This window comes from Panthera uncia, chromosome B1 (genome assembly GCF_023721935.1).
Source record: "Panthera uncia isolate 11264 chromosome B1, Puncia_PCG_1.0, whole genome shotgun sequence".
NCBI classification, from domain to species: domain Eukaryota; kingdom Metazoa; phylum Chordata; class Mammalia; order Carnivora; family Felidae; genus Panthera; species Panthera uncia.
Window position 1 is genome coordinate 161477199 of NC_064811.1, and position 9461 is coordinate 161486659.

At 38.2% G+C, this 9461-nt stretch overlaps 1 protein-coding gene across 2 annotated transcripts in view; it reads left to right on the forward strand.

Annotated features, from left to right (window-relative positions):
* Positions 1–6734, forward strand: part of CHRNB3 (cholinergic receptor nicotinic beta 3 subunit) — a 31808-nt gene extending 25074 nt beyond the window's left edge. The window contains exons 4-6 of one of the 2 annotated variants that reach the window (XM_049632479.1): positions 3233–3342; positions 3563–4445; positions 6600–6734. In XM_049632479.1, the coding sequence (XP_049488436.1) occupies positions 3233–3342; positions 3563–4445; positions 6600–6734 (1128 nt within the window). Of the gene's footprint in view, positions 1–3232; positions 3343–3562; positions 4584–6599 lie in introns of those variants that run through there. The other variant, XM_049632478.1, reaches the window with a different exon arrangement.
* Positions 6735–9461: the final 2727 nt, after the last annotated feature.

The following is a 9461-nucleotide window of genomic DNA, read 5'->3' on the forward strand; positions in this document are numbered from 1 at the left end:
GAGTGTAGTACCAGGGAAAGGAGAGACACAGATTAATGAAATGGAACAAAGAACTCATAAATAGACCCACGCACATATACAGTTAATTGATTTTTGACAAATGTGCAAAGGTAATTCAATAGAGAATGTTTAATCTTTTCAACAAAAGGTGCAGAAGCAATTGGACATCCATATGTGAAAAAACTCAAAAACCTCATTCTATATTCACATCACAATAAAAAAAATTAACCCCAAATAAGGATTTTAGATCTAAATGTAAAACCCAAAAAACTGCAAAATTTCTAGAAGAAAATATAGGAGAACTTGAGTTAGGCAAATATTTCTTAGATATGACATAATTCCTAAAAAATAAAATTGGTAAAATAAGCTTCATCAAAGTGTAGAATATCTGTCTTATGAAAGACACTGTTTAGAGAATTAAGAAACCACAGACTGTGGGAAAATATTTGCAAATCAAATATTTGATGAAGGGCTCTTATCCAGAATATATAAAAGAAGTCTAAAAACTCAGTAATAAAAAAACAAACAGCTTTATTAAAAAATATGCCAAAGATTTAACAGCCACTTCACCAAATAAGATATATGGGTGACAAATAAGCACACGAAGAGATGTTCAACATCATTAGTCATTAGGAAAATGCATATTAAGAACCATAATGAGATACCATTTCATAACTATTATAATCAAAATAAAAACTGAGGCAATACCAAGTACTGGAGAAGACTAAAGAACTAGAACTCTCATACATTGCTAGTGGGAATGTTAAATGATACAGTCACTCTGAAACACAGTTTGGCAGTTTCATATAAAGTTAAACATACACTTACTAGGACACCTGGGTGGCTCAGTCCGTTAAGCATACAACTTTGGCTCAGGTCACCATCTCATAGCTCATGGGTTTGAGCCCTGCATCAGGCTCTCTGCTGTCAGGGCAGAGCTTGCTTCTGAGCCTCTATCCCCCTCTCTCTTTGACCCTCTCCCACTTTCTCTCTCTCAAAAATAAATAAATATTTTTAAAAATGGATACTCTTATTATATGGCCCAACCATCCCACTCCTGGGTATTTACCCAAGAGAAAGAAAGAGTGTTTTTCACTCAAAAAACTGCACAAAATATTTATAGGGACTTCATTTGTAATCATTAAAAACTGGAAGAATCCAGGGGCTCCTGAGTGGCTCAATCGGTTAAGCATCCAACTTTGGCTCAGGTCATGATCTCACAGTTTGTGAGTTCAAGCCTCATGTCAGGCTCTGTGCTGACATCTCAGAGTCTGGAGCCTGCTTCAGATTCTGTGTCTCCCTCTCGCCCTCTGCCCCTCCCCCACTCACCCTTTGTCTCTGTCTCTCTCAAAAATAAATAAACATTAAAAAAAATTTTTTTTAAAAACTGGAAGAATCCAAATATCCTTCCTGGAGAAGGATAATAAATTGTGGTATTTTCATACAAGGGAATACTACTCACTAATAAAAATGAACAAATCACACACACAAAAAATGAACAAAGCACTAATATAACATAGAAGAATTCCAAATACATTATGGTCAATAAAAGCAATCTGTATTGAAAGGCTGTCTCCTGTATGATTTCGTTTATATGACCACAGGCAACATTATAGGATCAGAAACTAGATCTGTGGTTTCCAGAGGTTGGGAATGGGAGAGTGGATTACAAAGGAGCAACACGAGGAACACTTTTTGGGCAACAGAGCCGTTCTTGTGTCTTGATGGCATCAGTGATTATACAACTGTTTGCATAGAACACCATACACAAAAAGGGTGAATTTTATTGTACGTAAATTTTTGAGAAATAAGCCAAGTGAGAGGGAAACAAAAAATGCTACTCTGGGTTCCCTTGAACATTTCTGAGATTCAGACCTGCTGCTGGTGGTACAAGTCTCCTTAGCAGGAGACAAATTATTCATAGGAAGGAAAATGCACTTGCTTTTCAAAATGGGCAGAGGAAGAGTAAAAAGAGAGAAGCCTGTGAGTACCAAGTAAACATGGTAAATACTTTATTAGTTTGGGCTCTTAAACTGTCAATCTTCATATACATGGGTTTCCATAAATAGTCACGCAATCTTTTATCCTTTAGCTTGTAGCTTTTTAATGAGCCATATCCTTTTAAATTTGTTTTGTCTCAGATAGACAATGTCTCACCTGGAGTGTACAGTCTCATACTTTTTCAGGCATCATGCATATTTCAATATGTTACCATCTAGTGAAGTTGCCCATCTGCTGTCTCCTGATTTTTTAATGACAACATTGGCATCGCTGGGCTCCAGGAAGCCTCACACTGGGCAGGCACACCCTTGAAACTTTCTGAAATGTCATTTCATATTATCCTACATCATTACTCAACTGTCTACATGAGGGACAATGGGATAGAAGAATTTAATTTTCAGGTCAGATTTCATAAGATTCTGGATCTAAAATCTTTTTAAGAAAGTCCACTTCTGTTGTAATTGGATCACCCATACATCATCCTCTTGACCTTCATAAGCCAATCAATTAATGGTCAGGTTTGTTAATCTGGGTCCATTAGCTCCTGTAAAACATGCTAAATGATTTCATTGTATTATGAGGAAAAATATGTAAGTATGTGAGGAAAAATATGTAAGTATCTGGAGGCTAACAATATTAGGAATATAATTTAAAACTGTAATTGAGTGGTCACAAAATAAATTCAGATTAGAACTTAAAAGGAAATTCTTGGAAAATATTTTTTCATTGGGATAAAGTTATGTTATCAAGACTAATCAGTGGATACTGGATGTTTCATATTAACATACTGGGTGGATGTTTGTCCAAGACTCGAGCGATATTAAAAATTGTTTGTATCCATTTTCATGAGATTAAAATATTCCTGGGCCAACTCTTCTAGAATAGACTGAATTAGATCTATCATTGTTTTTCTTTTGTTTCTTAAGAGAAAATAGCCTGAAAAAATAGATCACCAATCAATGGTGTTTGTTGCTCAGACTCTCCATTGGGAAGTAGATATGGCAATTTTGGAAATCCCAGGTAGGAGGGCTGTGTGGGCCTGGGCAAGATCAGAGGCCAGTTGGGCTCAATCTGTATCTTGAGCTACAGATAAGGTCGTAAGATCTAAAATGGATGAATTTCCCTGTTTTAAATAAAGCACTGGATTAGTAAATTCACATAAACTTGAAGATTCCAAAGTCTAATACACTGAATTTTCAGACTAAAATTTCGGTATGCTTATTTAATGCAGGAGTGGACAGACCACAAGTTACGTTGGAACCCTGATGAATATGGTGGAATTCGTTCAATTAAAGTTCCATCAGAATCTCTCTGGCTTCCTGACATAGTTCTCTTTGAAAAGTAAGTATCCCAGAAGAAACATACACTGGTCAGATTAAGACTAGAGATGGCAAAGCCTGATTCTGGCAAAATGATTAAGAGAAATGTACAGATTTAAGTAAGAAGAGAACTGATTCTTTTTGAAATATTGTTTGACACCGTAGTAGTAAAGTAATAAATACAAATAGTAGAGGGGTGGGCAAAACCCCAACTCATTAGTGTCCAACTGCTTTTACCACAGTGCAGATGGACGTTTCGAAGGCTCCCTCATGACCAAAGTCATAGTGAGATCTAATGGCACCGTCATTTGGACCCCTCCAGCCAGTTACAAAAGTTCATGCACCATGGACGTCACGTTTTTTCCGTTCGACCGGCAGAACTGCTCCATGAAGTTTGGATCCTGGACTTATGATGGTACCATGGTTGATCTCGTTTTGATAAATGAAAATGTTGACAGAAAAGACTTCTTCGATAATGGAGAATGGGAAATACTCAATGCCAAAGGGATGAAGGGCAACAGGAGAGATGGCACCTACTCCTATCCGTTCATCACTTACTCCTTTGTTCTGCGCCGCCTACCCCTGTTCTACACCCTCTTCCTGATAATCCCCTGCCTGGGGCTGTCTTTTCTGACAGTGCTCGTGTTCTATTTGCCTTCTGATGAAGGAGAAAAGCTTTCGCTATCAACCTCTGTTCTGGTTTCCCTGACAGTTTTTCTTCTAGTAATTGAGGAAATAATCCCATCTTCCTCAAAAGTCATTCCTCTCATTGGGGAGTACCTGCTGTTCATAATGATTTTCGTTACCCTGTCGATTATTGTTACTGTTTTCGTGATTAATGTTCACCACAGATCTTCTTCGACTTACCATCCCATGGCCCCCTGGGTTAAGAGACTCTTTCTACAAAAACTTCCTAAATTGCTTTGTATGAAGGACCACATGGATCGCTACTCTTTCCCAGACAAAGATGAGAGCCAACCAGTGGTGAAAGGTAAAGTTCTAGAAAAAAGGAAACAAAGACAGATTAGTGATGGAGAAAAAGTTCTTGTTGCTTTCTTGGAAAAGGCTGCTAATTCCATTAGATACATTTCAAGGCATGTGAAGAAAGAGCATTTTATCAACCAGGTGAGTACGCTGGTATTCATTACACTGCTGCCATTGAAATGTGCAAGAACCAATATTCTCACATCTATTTACAATAAAAAACTGTCATTTTTAAAATGTGACATTATTAACTATCTGCATTTCACGTGTAAAATGTAAAACAAGCCCTGACATGAATAAAAATTTTAGTATGGGTCTTTAGGAAGCAGTTCACAGAAACAGAATGGGCAAAAAAGAAGCAAGTATAGATTAAGCACCATTCCTTGTAATTAGACTTGACTCTATTTAAAATAATGTTTTATGTTTATTTTTGAGAGAGAGAGAGTGAGCAGGGGAGGGGTAGAGAGAGGGGGACAAAGGATCTGAAGCGGGCTTTGTGCTGATATCAAGGAGCCCAACTTGGGGCCTGAACTCATGAACTGTGAGATCATGACCTGAGCCGAAGTCGGACATTCAGCTGACAGAGCCACCCAGGCGCCCCTATTTAAAATAATTTAATTTTACATTTTAAATTGGTTATCCTGGTCTCTGGTAATTTACCTCTCATTTTTAGTTCAATGGTGGTTATTTCTAGCCATAGTATTTGGAAATAAAAGAACAGAATTAGACTTCGGGATTAATGTAAATATACAGTGTTCCAACATATTTTGGTGAGGGAAAAGGGTGTGGTTATTTGGCTAACATTAAAAAAAAAGTGTGGCATGAGTGTGGATTTCCTACTCAAAACAGTTCTGGATTCAGATCTTACTGATGCTTAAAACAAATTTTAAGACAATTTGTAGGGTTCAATTATTTTACTCTAAAATAAGTGCAAATTAGTGCTAAGAGCCTGATCCCATAAACAAAATTATGGAAGACATTTTTTAAGGAAACATGTGTCTATACTTTATCTAGATACTACCTAGCATATTCTCTTACTATTTGTTGTGTTTTTCACCCATTGCTATAGAACTAACATTTCAGCTATTCTTTTTTTTTTTTTTTTTTTAGAGAGAGAGAGCACATGCTTGCAAGCGAGCACAAACAGGGGAGGGGTAGAAGGAGAGAGAGAAGCTTAAGTAGGCTCCATGCTCAGAGTAGAGCCGGATGTAAGGCTCAGTCTCACAACCATGAGATCATGACCTGAGCCAAAATCAAGAGTTGGAGGCTTAACCGACTAGCCACCCAGGTGCCTCTTTAGCTATTCTTAAGGGTTGTTCATTGTTGTTTCTCTACATCTTTTAAAAATTTGAATTCAAAGACTCAACTAGCTTTTTTAAAAATGATAAAAGTAACACATGATCAGGGTATGGAATTTGGAAAATACAAAAAATATAAACAGATTTAAAATAATTAATAATCCCACCACTTAAGATTGACACTTTAAACACATCTTTTTTGTGTTTTTCCCCAAGGTTTTATTCCTAAACCTCTATGTGTGCAGAATGCATTCTGGTTCTACATCAGTACCTATGTCCCCTCTCTATAAGTCCTGTTCTAGTCCATCTTCAAAAAACCCCATACAGTAGAATTGTGACATTTCTTTTCCTTCAAAAGAGGAAAACTGGCACCTGTCCTTCAGACCTCCTTGGCCTCTCAACTTGTTGCTGCTTTGACCTTGCTCTTATAGGCTTATTCCCCACTCTCCCCCAACTTCCCTTCCTCCAAAGGGACTAGATCTTCCCTCTCCCCTGCAGATTCCTGTCATCTCATGGTCACTTCTCCTCCACGCAGTTTTCTGGCATTCCAGAGATAATAGCAGCCATACCCACATGTGGAGTGGAAGAAAAGAAGGCTTATAATATTTGGCCATGAAAATTCTTAATTTATAAGCTTATGATTCATTTCATATATGAGGTCAGGAAGATCCTAGTAAGAGATACTGACTTTTTATTTGTGGAAAAATCAGCCCTTTCCCATTTGGATCAATATTGTTCTACAAATGCATAAATGATTCAGTTGTTTCTATTTTACGTCTTCTATGTTGATGAAAATGTTCACAGGCTGTTTCCTTTGGGCACTGTTATTACAGAAGTCACGGGGGACAATCTGAGCCTACGTTGCAGGGGATGTGTTAGGTGAATTTGAAAAAGGAAGTGCTGTAAATCCAAATATTACTGTTTTTCAATCCCTTGAAATGAATTCAGAACAGTTGCCCTGCATATTGAATGGAAGGCATCTTTTTCTCTTTTGCAGGTAGTACAAGACTGGAAATTCGTAGCCCAAGTTCTGGACCGAATCTTTCTGTGGCTCTTTCTGATAGTGTCAGTTACAGGCTCTGTTCTGATTTTCACTCCTGCTTTGAAGATGTGGCTACATAGCTCCCACTAGGAACACATCTCCAGAGCAATCTAAAATACCATAAAGACAAAATCACACCTTAGAACTGACATCCAGCTAGCATGTACATACAGTACCCAAATGCATGAGCTTTTTGGAAGGGTCAGCGCCGTCCTCAGGGAAACTGAACACTGGTAAATGTGGGTTTGCCCACAGTAAATTCATGATTGCCACTGGAGGGAGTTGGGTTTAAGTAAAGCAGAACCCCCTCAGGTCCGTGCCTTGGCTTCCCCAGACGTTCATGGAGTCATATGGTCCAGGTCTGACATCACAGCCAGGACATGCTAGGGCTGCAGGACTAATGCCCCCAGGAAGCAGGACCAAGGATGCACACCAAGAATTCAAGGCAGTCTCTGAGTCAAGCTGTTTGTGTGCACAGACCTGGGTCTCCTGAATCTACTGGTGTCCTTGGTGGTTTTGCCTGAGTTTGCAAACTGGTGCCGTGTGTCATGCCTTTGTCGCAATGTGTATGAGCAAATCTCAACAACCCTCTGGGGAATCACACTGGTCCAACAGGTCTGGCACAGATCGCTTGTTATCGAGAAGATTCCAAGATGCCTGTTAACTAAAGCCCCTCCCCTTCCCCCCAACAAATGTGGTATTTGTTAAAAACAGTCTCTTGAATGTGGTAACCTTTAAGGCAGGTGGTATTCGTGACTTATTCATAACACTGTATAGTTTTTCTGATGGTGAAACTAGAACCTACTGTAAGTTGTGACTGGCTCTAAGGGCCATATCAAAATAACTTACAATAGAAACACTGTTATCTGTTGCCAAGAGTGCAGTCATTAAAATGCATTATCTTTTCCTAGAAAATAGAAGTACTGAACATTCTCTGATAATGGGTTTTTATGTCCTCACAGCCAGTCTAATCCATTTCAACAGTACTCTCAAGGCTTTCCATTCTGCTTCTTTTCTTCCTTTCTTTCTCTTCCTCCTCCTCCTCCCTCTGCCCCCTCCTCCCTCCTCTCCCTCCTCCTCCTCCTCCTCTTCTTCCTCCTCCTCCTCCTTCTTCTTCAGAACATTTAAGTTCTACTCTCAGCAAATTTTAATTATACAATGTAGTGTTATCAACTAGTCACCATGTTTTACATAAGATCTCCAGACCTTATTTATTTTATAACTGAAGTTTATACCCTGTTGCCAATCTCTCCCTATTTTCCCTCCCCATCAGTCCCTAACAACCACTTTTCTAAGTGTCCACATGTAAGTGAAACCATGCAGTATTTGTCTTTCTCTGTCTGATGTTTCTCTTCTTAGCACAATGCCCTCTGTGTTCATCTATGTTGTTGCAAATGACAGAATTTAAGGCTGAATTATATTCCTCTGTGTGTGTGTGTGTGTGTGTGTGTGTGTGTAATCACATTTTCTTGATCCACTCATCCATCAACAGACACAGGTTGTTTTCATACATTGGCTATTGTGGATAATGCTGCAATGAACATGAGAGTGCAGATATTTCTTTGAGAAAATGATTTCGTTTCCTTTGCATACACCCAGAAGTAGATGGATCACATGGAGTTCTATTTTTCATTTCTTGAAAAACCTCCGTAACTTTTTTTATAGTGGCTGTACCAACTTAAATTCCCACCAACAGTGAAAAGAGGTTTCCTTTTCTCTACATCCTTGCCAACATTTGTTATTTCACATCTTTCTTATGGCAGGCATTCACACAGCTGTGAGGTGATATCTCACTGTGGTTTTGATTTGCATTTCCCTGATGTTGAGCACCTTTTAATGTACCTGCTGGCCATCTGTATGTCTTCTTTGGAAGCATGTCTATTCAGATCCTTTACCCATTTTTAAATTGGGTCATTTGGTTTTTTACTGTTGAGTTATATGAAATTTTTGTATAGTTTGTTAGTTTTCATACTAACCTCTTATCAGATACATGGTTTCCAAATATCTTCTCCTATTTCGTAGGCTGTCTTTCCATTTTGCTCATGGTTTTCTTTGCTGTGGAGAAGTTTAGTTTGATGCAATCCCACTCGCTTATTTTTGCTTTTGTTGCCTTTGCTTTTGGTGTTGAATTAAAAAAAAAATCATTGCCAAGATGCCCTCCTTTGTTTCCATGTGTCTCCCTGCCCCTCTGGGAGCACTCGTCACCCAACTTGCCAACTCCCTCTCGAAGATTCATCAGGAAGAGTCTGTTCAGATGCTTTTTGCCCTCCAAAATTGTTGCTGCCAAATTCTGATTTTAACTTGAAGTAATTGTTCTTTTTTCCAATATTTAAATCTTAATCCATTCTGGACTATTTGGTTTGGGGCATGTTTCTCATAAACAGTTTACAGCTGAGACTTGGGGTTTAACCTTTTCACATGTATTGTTACCACCCAGATGGTTAGTCTTATTCATGCCATTTTGTTTTGTGTTTTCTGTGTAATGTTTTCTTGTCCTTTTTTTTTTTTGTTGTTCCTTTTCAGCTCTGACTGTATTTGTCTGTTTCTTCCTCTTTACTGGATTGAAAGTTATGCATCCATTTCTATTAATTTATTAATAAACATATTCAAATTTCTTTAATTGGTGTTGGGATTTAATGCCCATAGCCACCACTCTTGAAATGAAACAGTTCTTTTAGCACTTTCCCTTCCCCTCTTCTTTTATCACCTTTTATGTTTTGTTAAATCACCCAAAATTCTAATTCCAGGTTATTAATTTTTTATGTTATGTGTCTCTTTCCTCTGAATAATTTATTGACAATACATTTTGTCTACAAC